Consider the following 21991-nt stretch of genomic DNA (forward strand, 5'->3'; position numbering starts at 1 on the left):
AGAAAACAAGTCAAAGCATTTACAACAGCCTAGAGTAAGGCCCTACATCATCTGGCCCCTTTGTTGCTTTAACTGACTTCCATGGTATAAATACTCCCTTTATGGCCAATTTCAAGCCACCAATGTGATGTCACAAATCATGGAGTTGTGAAGGTATTCGCAGTAGCACATCATTATATGGTATTTCCATCATGCAAATACCGTTGACGTAAATAATCTCAAGAGCATAGATAATAGTAAAATGAAATTACTTAATTAGGAAGTGATAAATTTTGAGTATTTATTACCTTTGTTTTAATATAATTTATTTACTTAATAGTAAGTTTATATAATTTAATTTTTTAATAATGGCTGTGTTTCACAACCAGCTTACAAAATTCTTGAAAATTTAACAGTTGGCTCCCAGGAGTCAGTTGAACTGGCTCTAACACACCAGTGTTAGAGCACCAAACATGCACCTGCCTCAGGGCCTTTATTTTTTCATCTGCCTGGAAAGCTCTTCTCCCAAATGCTTGCAAGGACTCCCTCCTTCATTTCTTTCAGGTCTTTTATTGAATATTACATTCTAGGTATCACCTTCCTCAGCCACCATGTCTAAAATTGTACCATCCCGATTCCCTATTCCAACAACCAGATTCATTTTTAACCTTAGCACTTATCACTATAAACATACCTTTTCTCTGACTTGTTATTTACTCCCAGTGTCCTCCATTAGACTCAAAGCTCAATAAAAGTAGAGATTTTTGTCGGATTTGCGCCCTCTCAAACCCTAGCACTTAGATCTGTGACCAACAATTACTGGGCTCTCAATAAAATATTTGTTGAATGAATGGATCAGCATCACCTCTTCATTTCCTTATTTTACTTCCTGTTCTGATTCTAATTGCCTAATAGTTAATGGTATGTTATATGTGAAAGAAATGGCATCTTTCCAACCCACATCTTTCCAAAGAAAAGGCATCTTACCTTCCCTGTTTCTTTGTTTATTTATTTGTTTTTACTTCTTATTTATGCAGACCCCAAACCCCAGCTCATTATTTTATTTTTGGCTTAGAAATACTTCAGCAAAAACAACTCTGTGGCTTCCCTTGTCCTGCCTGAGAATGATCCTAGTGAAATGATACTTCATATCTCACTTCTATATAAGAGAGTCTGGGACCCATTGTTGAAAATTACCTTATAGAACTGTATAAATTTCTCAGACTGTCAAACTATAACTCCTAGACTTAGCAGCCTTCTCAGATGCTTTTTTGCTATGTTCCCCAAAAGGCAGCAGCTCACTTTCAGACAATTGCTGATTCTGCTTCTGAATGATCTGAGGTGTCACAGACTCCATATAGATTATTCACTGAGGTCTCAGACACATAGGGAGTTTAGCTCCACAGACAGAATATTCATAATTTTCCATAAATATTCTCAACACTGTAAATTGGGTTTGATAGGAATAGAGTTGCAAACTGGACTATGCCCCCAGGGCAGTTTTTTCTTGAAAAGAGTATCTCTTCTCTCCCACCTCCATGCTTCACCACCATACACAATTGTACTATTGTCCAAGTTACACTATAATGTTTTTGAAATCCAAGGATGTGATGTGATGTGATGTATTGTTTTATGAAGTATTTTTAAAAGCAAATAGAGAAACAATTTCCTTATAAGATATTTACAAAGAAATATTTCTCCCAGTGCTTCCTTTCAGGTCTTACTAAGTCACAAATGTGCCCTAAAGATTCATTGGAAGAAAAATCCCATGGAATTGTGAATTTGTGCCCAATACATGAATACACCCAGTGAGTCAGACTCATGGTATTTTCAGCCTAAGTGCCCATTTCTTATGACTGGTAGGAAGAAGTGCATATTGGAAGGTCATTGTTATATCTCTGAGGTCAAAGTGATATCAATTTTCTCAAAAAGAGTGAAATGACCAATTCCATTATTAAGATAATATAGTTAATTCATACCTTACTTCAAATATTTTTTACTACATTATATGGGTATTTAATCTTATAATTTGTGTATTCCTTGAAGAGCTCACAGTCAGTAGAGACTGTCTTCAGAGGCAAAAGATCAAGTTAAAATGCAAAGATTTGACTCTGGTGTGACCTTAATAGCAAATATCTATGGTTTGATAGGGAATAAACAGGTACTGTTCACATGTTGTGGTGGGTGTGAAAACTGACACAATCATTTTAGGGGACACTTGGGCAGTTCCTATCACAATAACAAATATACATGGCCTTTGACACAGTAGTTCCACTTTTAGGATATGAACCTAGAGATATATTCACATTTGTGCCCAAAGATAAATGTACAGGGATATTCACTGAAGCATTATTTTTAAGAGAGAAAACCAGAAATAGCCTAACTGTCCTCAATAGGGGACTGGATGAGTAATTTATAGTACTGAGAAGATGGGGAAGACAATGGAGCTGTCAATAAGGATGAAGTGGATTTATACATTCTGACCTGTTAAGTAAAAAAAAAGCCACCAAATAATATGTATAGTAGGGCTTCCCTGGTGGCGCAGTGGTTGAGAATCTGCCTGCCAATGCAGGGGACACGGGTTCGAGCCCTGGTCTGGGAGGATCCCACGTGCCACGGAGCAACTAGGCCCGTGAGCCACAACTACTGAGCCTGCGCGTCTGGAGCCTGTGCTCCGCAACAAGAGAGGCCGCGATGCTGAGAGGCCCGCGCACCGCGATGAAGAGTGGCCCCCGCTCGCCGCAACTAGAGAAAGCCCTCACACAGAAACGAAGACTCAACACAGTCATAAATAAATAAATAAAAGAACGTGAATTTCTTTAAAAAAAAAAAAAAAAAAAAGAGCAAACTGGGCTATTCATTTCAGTAACAGTCAAGTGGTCTTAGTTTGCATTCAATTTCCAATCAGTTTCTCAATCTATTTCATCTGAAGTCTTCACATTACCCACTATAAAAAATACCTATAAAAAAAAATATGTATAGTATGTCATATATGCTGAACAAAACATAAAGCAAGTATATTTGTAAATGCATAGAAAATATCTCAAAACATACATATCACACCCTTAATGATGATTATCCCAGAGCAGAAAAAAGAACTGGGGGCTGTTGGGGGGGAGGACATATGAAGAGGACTTTTATTTTTTACCATAGATACTTCATTCTCTATTGTTTGAGTTGTTAACCATGATCATGTATTACTTTTTAAATTAAAAAAATTTTTAATAGAAATAAGTAACAAGTAGTAAAAAGGAATTTATGAGTTTCTGTTTCTCTTTTTTCTGATGAATGTTGTTTTGTGAGACAATGTGAACTAGTAAAAAGAACACAAACATGGGTTCTAAGTTGACTCAGCTCCTGTGGGGTGGTGTGTACCCGTGTGTATGTGTAAGTATGCGTGATAGAGGGTGCGGGGAAGCAAGAGTGGGACCAGGAAAAGAGTAATTACCTCACAGGGTTGCTATAACAATTCAGTGAAATACTGTACAGAAAGGTCTCTAACAGCCTGCTAGATAGCAGGCAGGCACTCTATACAGTTTACTTACATTTCCTTATTCATATCCCACTCCAAGGTTTGAAGTCTGTTTGATTCCAACAAATGAAGGCAATGAGAAAAGGATTAGAAATATGTCAAACCTGTGTTCTGAATTTGATTCTGAAAGTACAGTGATCAAACATAATTATCTGCTCCTGTCACTTCTTTTTGCACTTTTTGGCTAACTCTAGGCAAAAACAATGGGCTAAATATTTACATCTGATTCACTATGGTCTGACAGATAAGACCTCCTAAGGGATATGATTTAAAGATGACATGAAAAGAGCCAAAGAAGGGGTCAGCAAACTGGGACAATTCGGACTTTACAATCCACAAAGTGCTTTATGAGTCGCACTGCTCCTTCTCATCTGCTTCACCCTTACATGGATGAGACAGGCATGGGTGATATCAGCCTCATTAAAATGGGTGACAAGGAAACTGAGGCCCAAAGAGGTGAAATGACTTGCCCAAGGTCACATTCTGAGCAGAGCCAGGTCTTATGCCCAGTTTGTATTCCTATTACTCTGCCATCTAAAAAAACCAGTGGCCTGTTTCAAGAGCTGAAAATGCGGAGGGAAAAACTTTTTAAAAAACAGGACAGCCCCACTTTTCCGGTAATAGAATGTAAGTATTCCAAACGATCAGTGTATATATCATATATATTATATATTTTGGTTTGATATTGTTCGGTTAGGCAATGAATAAAAATCTTAGGTCTGAAAGTAATCCAATATCATTTTGGTAAATGTATTGGAGGGTGAGGGAGTTATGCTTTGGTGTAAGCCTTTGTCCACTGTGAGTGAGGATTTGCTGAAGAAAATTGTGTTGATTTAATAAATCATTTATCAACCTCTTGGTGGCACAATGGGCCTACTAAACTTTGGTGGGCTGCTTGGTGTTTCTTCAGCAAAGAACAATCAGTAAAGCTTACTTGGAGGGGCACTTGGGGGCAAGAGAGGCAACCATATGAAGGGCCAAATGCATGCGACTTTCAAAGAAAATACTGTTTGGTGATGATGAAGTATGCGAAGGGCAGCTATGCTGAAAGGAAAAACCGAGGGTAGGGGAAGATCAAGGGCAGTTGGCATGTAAGCTCACCCAGAAAAAACAGACGATGTTAAACCAATTACAGGGATTATAGCGTCTTAATTTTTAGGAAGGATCGGTTGTTAAAGAAGCCAAATTCCACCCTAGGGAGAAACCGAGTTACAATTTGAAGGAGACTTGCCCAAGAACTAGCTAAGTATCTTTCCCATGTCTCCGAGAAAATCACGAGGCGCCAAGAGTGCGCGCCCCACACCTCACCCCAACCTCTCAACATCTTGGACCCAAACCCAGGCCTTTAAAATGGATTAGAGAGGTCCGGGGCCTACAATTAGTCGGCCTCCGTTGTGTTCTTTTCGCTCCTTTTTTCCACCCCACCCTTCCCCGATTAAAAAAACAATTCGCTGTGACCTCCCTTTTAGTAGCGCAGCCCCCATCAGAGGGGCGGGTCCCGATCCCGGCAGGCTCAGGCCCCGCAGGTTGGCGGGAGCCGGCGGGGGCGGGCCAGCGCGGGTCCGGGAGAAGCCGAGCGAAAGCAGGCTACCGCGCGCCGCGCTCAAACTCGCGCCACCACCAGCTCACGAGCTGCGCCCCACCCTCTCCGTCACCAAAGGCGCCCAGCCAATGAGCGGGCCGGAAAGGCCGGGCCTGCGGGCTAAACACTGGGAGGGGGAGCGGCGGGAGGGGGCGGGAAGTCGAGGGCGGGCTATGTTTGATTGACAGCTCGCTCGAACCAATCCTCCGCGCGGCTTCTCTTCGCTCTCCTCTCTGCAGGGCTCAGCTCTTCGTCCCACCTCCTCCTCCTCCACCCTCCTCCTAGCTCCTTTGCGACCCGCCCCTCTTCCCCTCCCCCACTCTGCGGGCAAATCGCTGCTGGAAAGAGGCGGGGGACGAAGCGGCGGGCTTGTGTGGAGCCTTGAGGTGGGATTGACGGGCGATCTGGCCAATAGAAGGTAGGATGATGGCGCGGCTGTGGCTGCAACCGGCCAATGGGCGGGCGGGCTGGGGGCGGAGGCCCAGGTTCCAAACGCTCCGCGGCGCCATGGGCTGAAAACTCAACCGAGATGGAATCTCCCAGTCTGAACCGGTTTCAACCGGTTCCGAGTTTGAGGCACTAGGAGGAGGGGGAGAAGCGGCTGCAGCGGCCGCGGCAGGAGCAGCGGGAGCTACAGCATCAGCAAGAGCAACAGTAGCTACAGCCCCGGCGGCGGTGCCTGTTCCAGTCTTTGCTGCTGCAGTCCGTGCAACCACCCAGAGGGGGAGGGGGGAACCACCAGTCGCTGAGGAGCAGGAGAAGGGGGGAAAGTTTAGGCGAGCCTGGGTGGGGGGGGCCCAGCGCCGGAGCCGCGTGAGAGAGGGAGCCGTATTTTGGTAGGGGGGAGTCGGACTGCAACTGGCAGCAGAGCGTCCCCCGGCCGTGTGGACTCTACAGCCCCTACTCCTGCCGCTCCTGCTGCCGCCTGTAGCTGGAGGGTCTCCCTGGGGCAGAATCTTTGGGACTTGACCCCGTTCCCCTCCCCCTTCCCTCACTCCCTAGCCAGGCGGGAGCATTTATTCCACAGATTAATTCCCCTTCTTTTTTTGTGGGGGGGCGGGTGTGTGTATCGGGGGGAGGTGTCCCTGAAATAGTAAATATTGTTGAGCTTTTTTTGCCCTTATCCTCTTCGTTTTTTTAATTTCCTTTTTTAAGGTGGGAAAACTGTGAAACCCACCTTGATTTCCTCCCCTCTCCCCCCCCCCCATCCTCCCTCGCCCTAATCCCCCGACAAGGAAGGAAGAAGCAGTTGGTTCAATCTCTGGGTAAGTCGACTGTGTCTTCGGGGTCGAGGGTCGGGCGGCCGGGCGGGAGAAGGCTGGCGTGGGGCGCGGCGGCGGCCGCGGGAGGCGAACCGGGGAGGCGGCGGCGGGCCCACAGCAGAGCCTGCGATTGAATGGAGCCGCTTCTGCCGCTGGGGGATGGAGGCGGGGAGGCTGCCGCGGGAGGGGAGCGCTTGCTGGGTCATTCGCGTGTGCGGGTAGCGGTCGAGGAAGGCAAGGAGCGTGATAGTGAAGTGGGGCCCGGCGCGGGGGTGGAAGGGCTTCCCCAGCCCCTTGGGTTGGGGAGAAGTTGGGGTGATTTCAGGAACATTTCTGTAAATTATTAGGAGTGGAAGTTTCCAGAAATATTTAGTGCAGCAGCATTGAAACGTCCGCCTGCATCACGTGGCCCCTCGGTGGAGAGCTTGGGATCGCGGGAGGGAGGGGCTCTTAAGTCCTTGCTCCTCCTGCAGGGAAACTCAGAATCTCTGGTTTTTTACAGAGTAGAATTAGAAGTAGGAAAGGTTAGTTGATTTTTCAGGGAACTGCAGATGAGGTTCCGTGCTGTAGTTTGTTTGGGGGGACTTGGGTGTGTAAAGTGATCGACTCATTTACTGCTGGCATTGTACAGTGGATAATACCCTGATTCTCTTTCATTCCCATGTCTGAGTTTGGGGTGGGTGGGAGGAAGTGGTGTACTGGGGGAAGCATGAGAGATTTGCCCAGCCCGGACCTCCTCTGACCACGCAGAGGCCATGCTGCATAGAGAATGGGGCGGTGAACTTCAGGCGGCTGGTCTAAATGCCTTCTCCGAGTATGGGCGGGGTGAGTGCGTGCTCCAGTATGCTATAGTTAGAAGTGCTGCACATCGGTTCGGGTGGGAAGAGAGGGGAGGGCGGGCCTTAGTGAGGTGTGTTTCTACTGAATGAAGCAGGCAATTGCCCACACAATCTAAAGTAGCAGTCTTTCTCCTTGCAGCGACTTGTTTTTTGACCTGCTATGTAGTTACCATTAAGCAACGGTTATGATTTTCTGGTTTTTGGATGGGAGCTGGCAGTGTGTAGTTGCCTGCCTATTCAGTTTGAAGTGGCAGTGAAGGTATTTTGGTAGTCACTTGTAGAGTCACCACGTGGCTGGATAGTACCTTATATTTGCTATACAGTGAGTGGAGTTTAGGATTGAGTGTCCCAAGGAGAAGGAAAAGCTTTTGTGGTTTCTTTCACCTCTCCCGCTATGGCTGTTTGCTGTCTGCCTGATTGTGTATCTTAAGCGCGTGGGACACTGCTGTTAGTGGAAAGAATGTTTTGGAAGCTATTTGATTTGGGAGACTAAATGTGCTTGGCATTGACTAGAAAGCCGCCATTTCTGTACTACGTACGGTTCGAGAATAGGTAGGTCATTTCGAAGATAGCCGCTAGTTTTAAGGGTGGCATACCCTGCTGTATTTAATACAAGCTTCTATTCTAAAACTGATTTTTTTCCACAGGAATTTGTCTCATTTTTGTAAGGACAATGTGCTTGAAAATGAAACTTTTTAGAGTCACTTTATTCTTTCTCGTTTTGGCTATTAAATTATGATAGGACGAAATAGGATAAAAGTTCGTTCAATTTTTAACCCCCCCAATCGAAAACATTTGATATATAGATCTTGGTTCTTTGTGGACATTGCTTTTGAGCCTCAATTTTTAAGATTGTTCTGATCCTTTGAAATTGTATGGCACTTGAATGGGGTAAATTTACACTTCCATTTGTGAAATATATATTTTCTTTTTCATATTAGTATTTAGATCAAAGATTGTGTATGTCAGGTATTTTGCATTAAAAATACATTTAATAACTGCTGTAGAAATTTTTGAAATCTCACTAGTTTTTACTGTCAACAGTGGATGGACTTAAGAGGAATAAAAATCCTCAAACTCATAGTTTTTCAGTTTTACATTATATCTAACCTAACTGATCCTTCAGACTTTTACTTTGTTGTAACTGACATTATCGTTAAATAAAACATTTGACTTGAAATTGAAATTGCTGCCATTATTAACGTTTTTTAGCTGTTATAAAATAGACAAGAAATAACGCCTTTTTCCTAACAAGCTGCTTTGTCCAAACATAATGTAATCAAGTTAGCCACCCATTTCCTGATCTTGGAAGGTTAAGAGAGGGAGAAGTAGAGATGACCATCTGACCTTGTTGGGTCTAAGTACAGTAAACCAGGGTTACTTAACTCAAGGTTTCATGCATGGCTTTCATGGTGTCCTGAATCGTCTGTAATTGTATACAAAGTTGTGAATTTTTTTAATTGGGCAACAGCTGTCCTGTTCCTCTGATTGTGAGGCATCTTAACCCAAAAAAGTTTGAGGAGTGCTGATTTAGCCAGTCAGACTTAAGTGGCACTGGCTTTGAAGAAAAAGCAAAAGGAAAGATTTTTATAAGGCTGGGCACAAGAATGTGCATGTGTGCCAGCACCTTGGAGTAGAATCCTCTTAAAGGGGTACCATTGCATATGAACCAGTAGGTTTTAGCCAGTACATTACTTGAGGTGAAGAAGCTCATTTTTCTGTTATGGTAGAATTTGGTCTTATTTGGGAAATGGCAAGATTTTACAGCCTTTTGTTTTGCCATTCAGTACCTGGAAATTAAAAAAAAATCTTGTTTGACATATTACCATAGTTTTTTTTCTAGACCATATATTCAAGGAGTTTGTACGCTTGTAATTTAAATCTCCAAATTCATTCAGGGATGAAAGAAACAAATATAGATGGTTTAATTGAGTGCAAAAGCTTAAATTCTATAGAGGCTAAAGGTACCAGATTTGTTAGACTTGTTAGCTAATCATTGCTATATATAGGAAAACTTTTATACCACATTTAATTTTTAGCGTCTTCAATATATCTTAAAAATTAAGGTAACATGAAATGAGGGAAAGTGAGCTTTTACTGAACTAGAAGACCCTACTTGGGGCGGGGGGCAGGGATCCATTTGAACTTCATCTGTATTTAAAATTTTCGAGATCCAGATTTTAAATTGTATCAGGTCTTAGGGCCATAAATTCTTTTTTTTTTTTTTTTTATAGGGCCATAAATTCTTTAATAATCATTTTTTAAATGGGTTAGGGTAACTTTATATACATGTTAGTAGAAAGAACAGTATGATTTTTCTGGGGTCTAAAAATAAAGTGGACCCTAATGATTAATGCAGTTGTGCAGTACCTAAGTAACTTCAGCATTTATTTGCTTTTACTATCTCAGTTGTTTAGGTAAAATCTCTGAAATACAAAGTAAAATATTTGTAAGAACATGGTTGAAGTAAAATAACTTGAGTAGAAACTTTGACAATATCAAAACTTCATAGGCGCCTTAAATTCTTTTTCTTTATTTTCAGTAATCTATGCCAGCAATTATGACAATGTTAGCAGACCATGCAGCTCGCCAGCTGCTTGATTTCAGCCAAAAACTGGATATCAACCTTTTAGACAACGTGGTGAATTGCTTATACCACGGAGAAGGAGCCCAGGTAAAGTAGCTGATCAAAACATTATTGCAGTGTAATAAAGTTGTTGAGTTTAGAATAAAATTTTAAATTACCACCTTTTTAAAAAGTATCCCATAGTTTGTATTAAATTGGAATTATGTATTAATTCGGAGAGGTGGTCTGGAGAAAGAAATTGCATTATATTTTGAAATGGTTTATTAGTGGGATGTTTTGGAGTATTATTATTATACTTGTTCTGTTCTTCAGCAGCCTTTACCCTATTTAATAAAAGATACAGCCCAATGTACTAAATGTTTTGTAGATATTAAAGGTTGTATGTCCCTTATATATTTAATGTATTTGGAGTTAATATGAGTCTTCTGTTTTTGAAACATTTAAATTGCAGAAGTACTTCACAGATAAAACTTCTTTTAAATATCCCACAATACCAAGTATCTTTACATCATTTGAATTTTAGCACTTGTAAAAGTGATACTGTTAAAATAGGATATTATCTTACACTTAATCTATGTTTTGATCAGTTTAAGATTTGGGGATTTTTTTTAAAAAAACAGGAATGTTTGGAAATTTAAAAATTTTTTTATGGTACAAGAAACTGGACAATCTTGAATCTGCACCCTGCGGACCTAATAATGTAAAGTTTTAAACGAGTAAAAGTTTCTGCTCCTGGATTTAAAAAATCTTATAAGGTGACGTGACAGATATCTTACTAGTAAAATTTTTTTGCCAAAAGGTGCATTTCTGGTAGATAATGTATCTTCAAGCTATTAATTTATATTTGCATAGTTAAACCCTGGCTGCTTTCATACTTTTTAGAAACCTCTGAAAGGTGGATATAGTAGTATCTTTTATAGATAGTCCAAAAAAACATGATGTATAAATATTAGCAAGTGCATAAGTATTTCTATTCCCTTCTGAAATCTAACATTGGTTTCACTATAATAAAGAAAAAATTTAAAGGGAAAAAGGGCCATGGAAGTTGTATGAGTGGATAAAATTACAGTGATTTTGTAAGCTTGTTAGTACAGTTTTATATTCCTAGGCGCTTTCGATCAGTGTTCTTGTCTCCAAAAGCATTCCTGAAAAAGTATCCGTATTTACTACACATACCATACATTGAACATGGAGCTTTAAGCTCCATTTCATCCCAGCATGGATGTATGGAAAGCAGCTGCTTTTGGAAGAAAGTATGACAGTAAGGTTGAAATGCATGAAGTAAGGTTGGGCTCAACTTTGACTATATTAGAAGCATAAGTCTATAAGCCATTAGGAAGATTGGCATTTAATTTTATCACATCATTAAGCTGCCACTGCTCTTTAGTCTTCATTTTTAACCTGGTTCACAGCATCTAAAAGTATGATGACTAAATAGACCAGCGTTCTAGGCTTATAACAGAAGTAATTATGAAGACTATGTTGTAATACTGCTTTAGTAATGTTTCACAGTGTCGAGATTTAATGATTTGTTTTAAATTTGACTTTTGAATAAAGACGAGATTTAGAAAAGTGTTTACAGATATTTTCCATTTATGAAGACAAAGTTAACCTTCCCAAAACTAAGAATTTTATGTCTAGTTAGATTTCTCATGGGACAAGTCAATTGCATAAAGAATAATCAGTAAGTTGGTATTTGTTATAGATAAGGGAACAGGCTTAGAGCTTAAAGGCAGTTAAGAACCCCTTTTCTGAAAGTGATATCTTTACACTTCCTTGTTCAATTTTTTATATACCACTTCTTGGGGGTTTTATTTTGAATAAAAAGTTGAAGGTTGCAGTGGAAAACATGTTTTTAGTGTTAGATGTCTTAAATTTATTCCAGTAAGTTTTCTAGTCATTCCTCTAGAGTCTCATCTACAAAGTGTTACCTACCTTGCAAGAGACTGGAGGATTAGTGATGAGGTTTTGTAAAGCACCTGTTAGCGGTGACTGCTATTTAGGAGCCATTCTGTTTAAAGGGTACTTTGAAAGTATAATGAAGAAAATTTCACATATGTGATGTAAACTCATTGTTTTAAAATATGGTTTGGTGGGGAGTTTTTGTTTGGTTTTGGTCTGTCATAAAATATATACTTAAAATAGCAAGTAAAAATTATGCTAATTAAGCTTTCAAACTCACCTGTATGTAGCCTAACTTTTTTGAAAAGGATTACGTAACTTTGGAGAGGAAGGAATTATTAGAAGGGTGGCCTTTAATCTGTAGATAGAACTTTTGCCTAGATGGGTAGTATAGTAGAATAATTAGCACTGTAATATTAGGACTACCTTCTGTTATAAACATTTTTCTATTTTTAGCCAAGTAGGACGCCAGGGAAACAAAAATGTTGGAGTTGGGTGTTTTCTCCAGTACTGTGTTAAGTGTCTTGAACTCTTTTATCTATTGCTTAGCAACTAAAATACTTTCACCATTCAGTTAGTAACACAGGGAGATGCCAGATTTTCTCTCTCTTTGGTTTCCCTTTGTGCCTTTTTTAACCCCTGGAGTTTTAAGTTAATAAAAGAATATATTTTTTTTAAAAAGAAAGGGATATATTACGTAAGGACAGTGGGATTAAGACAAATTTAAAAAAGGATGCAAATACTAGCAATAACTTTAGAGAGTAAAATTACAACAAAAAGGATGACTGAAAAGGAAGAAACGTGATTTATGGGGAGATTGAAATGAATGGTGATAGTGTGGGAACTATTCATTTATGTGTAGAATGTTCATCACTTCAAAAAACCTGATAAAGTTGTATCTTGACCAAATAACTTTTACTAGGCATGGATCTTTGATGTACCTTATCCTCTTAATATTTGTTACTATTTTATATGCAAGTCTCTATCTAGTTAGATATTCTCAGGAAGAGAATCAAAACACTGCTAAAATGGGCTTTGGCGGTAAATAATTCACATCACCATTCTTTCTACCTTTTGTTGGTTGGTTATTATATGATACAATTACAACCCTTTAAAGAAATCAAATAAAAAATGTATAGTTGTATTTCAAGACTTCACACACTTGCTCTAATCCCAGGCCCTTAGGGTGGAACCCAGGCACCTTATTTTTCTTTCAAGTTCCAAAGTGTTTCTGGTCTTATTGTCAGGATACAGAACCATTACCTAATTTAGTGGGTGTGTATTTGTCAACTTTTTAAACAATAAGCAGTGTATAAAAGCCACAAGAGAAAAATGATTTTTTTTGTAAATTGGAATAAAAGCCAACTTAAAGATTATGAGGTGTCTGTGTCAGAGATGGTTTAAATAAGAATGCTTTTCTCCCCCCCCCTTTTGATGCTTCCTCGTTTATAACCCATAGAATCAAACACTTGATCAAGTAAATGATCTAACAGAAGAATAATTGCCGAATTTTAAAACCATAAAATTTTACTCTTTGGTTACAACATGTGATAGAAATAGGTAAAAGTTAATTAGGGAGGATCCAGTTGAGCTACAAAACAGCCTTTAAAGGTGAAAAAGATTAAGCGGTTGCTTCCTGAAAAGAATTAATAGACTTATCAGCCTTTGGTAAAATGTAGTGTTCATGTCGTATGAAAAACTAACAGTTAAAATGAAGAAACTAGGTAATGTCAACATGGCTAGATCTTTAAAACTGTCAATTGTCAATCATATCTCAGTGAAGCCGAGGGAAAGAAACTATGTCAAGTGGAAAGAGCAAACTGCAGAAGAATTTCTACAGTATACTATTTATATAAAATTTAGTAACCACACAACTATATTTATGAAATTCATACACATGCTGTGAAAATACAGACAGGAAAAGACACCAAAGTCATGAAAGTGATTATCTCTAAAGAAGGAACAAAGGAAGGAAATGGCGCTGAAGAAAGGTACAAAGTTCCATAAGTTTTAGATCTTATGTTTAAAAGAAAAACAGACAAGTGCAGCAAAATCTTAACATCTGTTAATTCTAGATGGTTTCATAGGTTTAAATATTCTGGGTTTGCATATTAGAAATACAAAAGCAAAAAAATTTTTTCAAAATAAGCTAGGATTTAATATATGAAATTAAAGGATTTTCAGAGACAAAGGTGTGTTTACAATAAACTGAAGATACTGCTTTAAAAGGGTCTTAATGTTTTATGTGTATCAACAGGTATTAGAGAGTTGTAGACTTACTTAGACCTAGCTTTTATCTGTCTCCCATGAAATATAATTTTATAGATAAAGTTTGTTAAAGATATCTTGGTGACTCTTATAAACCAGAGTATACCATTACATAACTTATCTAAGTAGATGTGAATTTTTATATGTTGCTTTTGGTTGATTGTGTGCTGAGAACCCCTTTATGTCACAGTAGATAATTGATTGAATTTAAGTTCAGTTTTGAGAATACCAAATAAAGCAAATTAGGGGGAAAAAAACTTTTCTGTTTCAAAAGAATGTACCCATTCTTAATTGAAGTTGATAATGGACACATTTTTATTTCTATAAGGACTAGTTTCTTGAATATTTCTGAAAGTTGATAAAATCACTGTCATATTAGGATTTGTGCCTTACTCAATACCATTCGAAAGAACAAGTTAGCTTAAAACTCTTTTTGTATACTATTTTAGCAAAGAATGGCTCAAGAAGTACTAACACATTTAAAGGAGCATCCTGATGCATGGACAAGAGTCGACACAATTTTGGAATTTTCACAGAATATGAACACGAAAGTAAGCAAGTGGTGGTTTTTAAATCCATTATTTCTTCTTTTCTTCCAGTCATAAACTTTGAGGAAGGTATCTCATTTTTAGTATTAGCATTTGTTATCTCAAATCATTTAATAATGTTAACTTATTTCAAAATTTAGTCTTAAACATAGAATTAATTCTTGCAAATAGTCCTAAGAATTATAAATGAAGTTTTGAAATTGGGACTAGTATGCAAGGTGGCTTTTTTTTTTTGTTGTTTGGGGGTTTTTTTTGGTTTGTTTTTTTTTTCTTTTTTCTTTTTAGAATATGTGTACAGATCTCAGCATAAATTCTGAATGTTATTCAGAGATGAAACATAACATCAGAGGAATTATTTTGGGCAAGTAATCAATATAACACAGGCTAGGCACCTCCAAAACCAAGTTGTGTGGGCAGCGTAAAACCCTACTCCATGGTACCAATGCTTTTAATGGGACAGCACTCAGTTTTTATTTGCAATTGAAAATGTTATCATTTGGGTCCTTTTTTCTTAAGTTTGAACAGAAGGGTTGATCAAAATGTGTTTTGACTGTTTAGGCTTGATGATTCACACTTCTCTTTAAACTGCCTTAAAGTAGTAAAATACCATGCATGGCATTCTGTTTAAATACACACAAGGTTTCCACTTGGTATACATTGTGTTAAAACAGAAAGTAGCCATGTTCACCTCTGTTTCTGAAATCAGACTGTGTTAATTAACAGTTTTAAAATATTAACTAGTTTTGACATCTTATAAATTTTAGGGCAAAAATACAGTCCAGAACTTCCTCAAAGTGCTAACCTTAAGTAACATAACAGTGTTTGCCTGTTTGCTTGCCTGGTAAATTTTGCTTTTTATACTGACAGACATTACTAATGTTTAAGTTGATTTATCAACAGTATTTTTAAAAACTCAAATTTGTCTTGTGAAAAATGAGATGATTAGAGGAACAGAAAGAAAGCAACAGGTAAAGAATTCTTCCATTTACATAAATTACAAATGATTTGGTGCTAAATTTATGCACTATGACATTTGGCTTTTATGCAATCATTTTTTTTTCTTTAAAGATGTTAACACTACCTGATATTAATCATAATGTTCCATTATGTTGATTGCTTGTAATAGGAAGAAAAGGGGTGTCTTCCTGTGCAACTGACACAGCTAGGCTTTGACGGCAGGCCTCCACAAGGTCTACCCTTTTGATTCCCTTTAACTGAATTCTGTTCATCAATTGTTTTTGTTTCATGGGCGGTGGGAGGGGAAAGGGGAATTCAATGCGTAAAATAAGTATTTCTAAGGGCTCAGTAGAAATTTCTACCATAGGGATCATTTCATGCATTTATTTTTTTCATTTAGTCTTTGCTGTTCTCTGTCCCTCATCTTCATAACTCAGCAGTGGATTTCTCAAGTCCTGAGGTGTAAAGCAGAAACTTAATACTTTAGAATGATATTTGGATTATTTATGTATATTTCCAAAGTAGTTATTTATCATTGGCCCTCAGATTTGGCTATCACTTCAGATTTTTTAATCAAAATACTCCTTTTCAAAGAAATGTGAATTCTCACCATGTGTAGAGTCTTAATGTCTAGGAGAGATTGGGTTTTAGGGTACTATGTTGGTGATCTGTGTATTCCTTTGAACTAATTAGTGAAAAGCTTTTATTGGGCTTCCTGCCTCAGACCTGTTTGCAGAAAGATGAAAAGATGAATTGTATCTTCAGCAAGCTTGTGCTACTTTTTTACAGTTGGAGAAAGGCCTAGAGATTAGTAAACAGGTAATTTAGGTAACAGTATCAGATATAAAGGCAGAAGTAAATAAATGCAACAATGAAGGGGGGGGATATCCTTCAATTAAAAAGGGTAGGCTGAAAATACATTGGCTAAATATGGTTATCATTAAGATTAGTACTTCTTAACTGGTGTATTTATGGTGGGTTTTGTGTCTTAGTTTCTTAAAGATCTTTGTAATTGGTTGAGAATTAGCAAGAGGGTATATACTCCATGTAGTAAGAAGTGCATTTGTTTTGACTTAGTAAAACTTTTGACACTCTGATTTCATGCCTTTAAAATTAATTTAAGCAAGTTTACGGCAGTATGTTTTTAAAAGTTAATTTAGAATTTTAGTCAATGAGAAACTTACCTTTTTTGTTTATTTACATTTGTCTGAAACTTAAGATCTATAAAGAGAGGTAAATGAACAGGAAAGAAAGCTTCACCATTTACTGCTGATTATGAAACTTTTTAATGGCATCAAATTTATAATTTGTAATTTCAGAATTTTGCTTTGGCCTTGTTTTTATTTTTGAAGTCTTTTTAAGGAATGTTCTGCAAATGTAGGATTTGGGTTGAAATGGCAAATTTTTCCTAAAAAGTACGAAATGTTAAAAATGAAAGAAAACAGCAAAAACACTGTTTGAGCACAATGTAGTTTGGGACAGTCTATATTGTGCTTTGGATAAAGTGTGCATTCACATGATCCCTTTGGTTGAAATACTAATGCTCCTATTTTATTGTGTGATGACTAACCATTTTAAAGATGAACTCTTATTCTCAGCCAAAACTTGCAATCTGAGGTTATATATCTATATATGAATGAATTTACCTTTCAGGTATTATAGCTGATTCTTCCCTAATTCAACCGGTTGAAGCATACCACAACAGTTTTGACCCTTTTCTTCCTCCTGTCTATCCACACTAATTGGTCATGGTAATGATTTTGGGTAGTAACTCCTGTAGCCTTGTAAATTGTTATAAATATTGTTGACTATTTAGAGTGAGTAATCAACAGGAGGGACAAAATGGCTTGAAAGTGGTATTTGTATTTATTAACTTTCTTACATTTTTAGTTATCATTTTTATAGTTGGAAGGAATACCTGAAAGGTAGATACAGATTGCAACATTCATTTGTGTATTATTTTGACTGTGCACAAAAGTTTATCTTTAAATTAGTAGAAATAGCAACTATAAGGGTGGGGTAAAAATTTAAAATTAAACCCGTGGGCTGTCTTGCTGCTCCTTAAGTAACACACCAGTGATGTTTGTAAACACTTTCTGTAGAAAGTATCTGTGACAATACTTTAATACTTGGCCAAGAGCTTACAACTCCTAGAAGATGGTAGGAAGCTTGAGAGCATCCAAGCTGCTAAATTCTTAGGAGCCTGGTCGTGTTAAAGTACGTGAGCCTATAAGCAGTCATTTATGCTGTGAATTCGTATCTGGCTGCTACTTTTCCTTCTACAGACTAAGCCCATTTGGCTGCTAAGGGCTTTTTATTTGGTTCTTCCTCCTGGTGTGAGCATGTATAAACAGCAGGACGTTAAATAGAGTAGTAAACAATAAAGTGAGGAAAATGCATGAAAACTCAGTATATGGGCGAATAGATCCTTGTTTAATATATGTAATTAAACTTGGTAGCATAATGTTTTTGAAACTTTAGATGTAAATGTGTGAATGTCTGTCCATTTGTGAATCCTGGAAATTGCCAGTCTTACAGCAATATATTCACATGCTTCTATTCTCCAATTTTCAGTATTATGGACTACAAATTTTGGAAAATGTGATAAAAACAAGGTGGAAGATTCTTCCAAGGAACCAGTGTGAAGGTAGGAAAGTGTTTTTAAAGAATTGTAGATTCAGAATTTTATTACTCTTGGCATTTTTATTATAGTTGAGTATTGGACAGGAGGAATGTGTTGAATCTTTGGTAGTTTATTATGCTCTAATGGATTACTGCTTTCATCATGTTGCAAGGCAGGTTCTGTTTATATTTGGGGGCAGGGGAAGAATAAGGTTTTATCTTTGGGGGAAAGCAGAAACCAGACTGGTCAAACTTTCTACAGTAAATATTGTGGTGAAAAATTTGTATCAACTTATAGTTAATCTGGACCATGTTTGAAATGAATGAAATTTGAATATGTGCTCTTATGTATTGTTTTAAATTCATCACACAGTAACAAGTAATGAGTACTGTAATACAAGGAATAACATATAAATATAACAGCAAAGGAAAAAACAAGTTTTAAAAATCAAGACTAGCTTTTTAAATTCTGGGCATACCGTATAAGAGGTTGGCTTCTAAAATAAGGAAAGATCAAAAAATGAAGATGTGGTGATGCCTGGTATTAATATTTTTACTTTTTCCTTTGTCACTACCTCAATAAAAGTAGTCATGGTTTAAGAAACATGGGGCAAAGTTAGTCTCTTGGAATTCTTTAATGCAGTTCCTTCCAGTTTTCACATACTGCCTTATTATCTACTTTGTTACTTGTTTAATCTCTAAAAAATAAAGAGAGAAGTCTGGATTTTAAAATGGGGTTATACTACTTTTGGTAGCATTTTTTCCTATTAAATTATGTCCCCTTTCTTTGACTGTTGCTCTTTAAGATTTGTCTTTACCTGCTTTCTCATGTCATCTTTATGGTGGAATAGCGACCTAGATTTACTCAGTCTGACTTAAATCTTGACATCTTTCTAGCACGTTTAGAGGTCAGTGGGACAATTTTTAATGGCAATATCCCTAATACACCATAAACTGTGAATTAAGAATGATAGTGTGGGAGGAAATAGTGCCCCCCCTGCCCCCCACCCCCCGCAAAGAGGTTCCTGTTTCTTTAAATGTTTATATTTTGGTTTGAAACCATTTTAGATCACATTCTGTGCCTTTCTCAGAAATTATTAAGTACAGTTTGACTCTGGCCCAAATAGATCCTTTGTACTTCATCACTACTTTTAGGGACCTTAGGTGCAGTCCTGGTTCCTTTACTACTGTTGTTTTATACTTGTGGTTTGAGCCTCAAATTTAACTTTGGCTGTGGCTTACCATACCAACAAAAAAGTGTGTAATATTTTACTTCAGTGCCATTTTACTATAATAAGTCCCTCTTTAATTTCTAAACACATAGACCTCTGCTTCTTATTACATAAGGATTGTGCTAGATGATCCTCCCAAATTATTTTCCAGCTATAAAATTAAATGATTTAAAATTATACTAGCTTATCAGTCATGGTTGTATTTGTTACTGAAAAAATTAGAGGCTAAAGTTCTCCCTGAGGACGTGACAGTTTTTGCTTTCTGCATGAATGGGAGTGGCATGCTTTGGTTTTTATCATAAAGTCAAAAGCTTCCATATATTTCTATGTAAGTATCAAATATATACATATTCCAGGGCATATGTATATTTAATATATGCCCTGGAATATGTATATATTTAATTTTAATTTTGAAAGTCTTACCATCTTGTTTGGCAAAAACTGGTGGAGGCAGGGTGGTGATTATTCTCCCTGAGTCAAGAGAATTCTATTTTATTCATGTGTTCCTGTTCTGTATTAGTGAGATACTTCATTTCTCTGCAAGCAGTACTTATAAAAAACATCTATTAGAATCACCTTTCCCCTTGCATTTCCCCTTAACACTAGTGATAAGATTGAGTGGGATGTAAACTTTTTAAAAAGTACCTGAAGTTCCTATCACCACATACATGGTTTTCACTGTCAGTGAAGTCATTACATGGAGGGGAAAGTGTGATGTAATTTTTAGGGTCTTTCAGAGGCTCAATATTAGAAGAGCATGTAAAATGGCTCCCAGAGAATGTTAGTGAACTCTATCTATCTTTAGATATACAGCAGCAACTTTGCATGATGCATTTAATGGTTTGTGTTTTTAAGGTAATTGATCTCATTTATAAAACACTGGGAAGTAAATTTATTCACTACTATATTTATAATTCTTTCCAACTTTGTCAATCCTAGGAGGCTTCTACAATCCTAAAATTTTGTATCTCGCGAAGTATACTAACATTTCTGAATGTTAATTTTCCTTCATCTTTAAGTAACTTCAATATTGGAAATAAATTAGTATAACCCCCAAAATATTGTACATTCCTTTTGTTTATAATTGCCATATCTTTTTTTTTCTTTTTTAAAATATATTTATTTATTTCTTTATTTTTAACTGCGTTGGGTCTTCGTTTCTGTGCGAGGGCTTTCTCTAGTTGCGGCGAGAGGGGGCCACTCTTCATTGTGGTGCGCGGGCCTCTCACTATCGTGGCCTCTCGTTGCGGAGCACAGGCTCCGGACGCGCAGGCTCAGTAGTTGTGGTTCATGGGCCCAGTTGCTCTGCGGCATGTGGGATCTTCCCAGACCAGGGCTCGAACCCGTGTCCCCTGCATTGGCAGGCAGACTCTCAACGACTGCGCCACCAGGGAAGCCCCTAATTGTCATATCTTTTAAGCTGTTGTCTCCACTTTAGCTAGTCTTTGTCCATTTTAGTACCATTAGGTATTAAGACTATACAAATATATTCCCTACGTCAGAGTATTACAGGTAGGAAGATAAAACATGTTAAAAATAATATCATTTTTTAAAAAAATATCATTAAATTAGGCGTATATGTAATGAGTGCTAACACATGCTAAAAGAGGGGAAAAATCAGGTTGGCCCCTTTGGACAAGCTCATTCACGAAAATGGCAATGCTTGATGTATTTTAAAGGAAGGATAGGTTTGGTTATCAAACCTATCAAACAGCAAGCCAAGATAAGTTTTGTAACTTTTTTCCAATCCAGCATATATTTTATCAGCTTTCAGTTTCTTGTCCATAAGCGTACGTTAATTTTCACATGTTCTTTTAGTGGAATGGCATTTTCAATTTAGGGCATTATCTAAAGCAGTTTGCCAGGAAAATACCTGACAGTTCTGGACTGAGTTAGATGTCTCTTGCTCTGTGTTCCCTTAGTGTGTCCTGTACCAGCGGATCACAAATGAGTAAAATTTTAATGAGCAAAAGACAGATAATAGCCAAGTAAGGACATGTTAAAAAACATTTAATTAAAAGATACTTTAATAAAAATAGAGCAAGGGAGATATAACCTTCATAATCATTTTAATGAGTTTAGATTTATGTAATACAAAATTAACTACATTGCTCTGATTTTTATCATTTTGCTTTAGGTCAGAAAAATGTTTCTTTTGGTCACCCCCATCCCCACCTGCGATAACCTTTATCCCACTTAGCTATCACTGTTTTTCTCACTCTTTACCTTATCCTCCCAAATACGAGCTTAACGGTATCAGGGATCAGAGAATGTCTTTATTGCATTTTTACTGCTTGGTATATAGGTGTTCAGTATATAATTGTTCAATTAATGAATTACTTATTATTGAAGTACTTCAGTGACTAGCACCACTCCCTGTTTGGGATTCATTCGTCTATTTAAGAGCCTAATGACTTTCCCAGTATTTTTGCTTTTACATTTTTAAGTAAGTCAAGACAGTTTTTCATTTTAAGATATGGAGTGTAGTTCTCTGTGCTATACAGTAGGTCTTTGTTGTTTATTTTGTATATAGTAGTGTGTATATTTTAATCCCAAACTCCTAATTTATCCTTCTCCCAATTCCCTTTCCCCTTTGGTAACCATAAGTTTTTTTTCTATGTCTGTGACTGTATTTCTGTTTTGTAAATAAGTTCATTTGTATCATTTTTAAAGATTACACA

At 37.6% G+C, this 21991-nt stretch overlaps 1 protein-coding gene across 3 annotated transcripts in view; it reads left to right on the top strand.

Annotated features, from left to right (window-relative positions):
* Positions 1–5872: 5872 nt before the first annotated feature.
* XPO1 (exportin 1) overlaps positions 5873–21991 on the top strand; it is a 42868-nt gene continuing 26749 nt past the window's right edge. Inside the window, exons 1-4 of one of the 3 annotated variants that reach the window (XM_059943254.1) lie at positions 5873–6358; positions 9737–9868; positions 14401–14502; positions 18031–18103. In XM_059943254.1, coding sequence (XP_059799237.1) covers positions 9743–9868; positions 14401–14502; positions 18031–18103 — 301 coding nt within the window. In that variant the 5' untranslated portion in view covers positions 5873–6358; positions 9737–9742. Of the gene's footprint in view, positions 6359–7085; positions 7181–9736; positions 9869–14400; positions 14503–15670; positions 15690–18030; positions 18104–21991 lie in introns of those variants that run through there. The other 2 variants (XM_059943255.1, XM_059943256.1) reach the window with 2 other exon arrangements.

The sequence above is a fragment of the Balaenoptera ricei genome, chromosome 13 (assembly GCF_028023285.1).
Source record: "Balaenoptera ricei isolate mBalRic1 chromosome 13, mBalRic1.hap2, whole genome shotgun sequence".
In the NCBI taxonomy this organism is placed as follows: domain Eukaryota; kingdom Metazoa; phylum Chordata; class Mammalia; order Artiodactyla; family Balaenopteridae; genus Balaenoptera; species Balaenoptera ricei.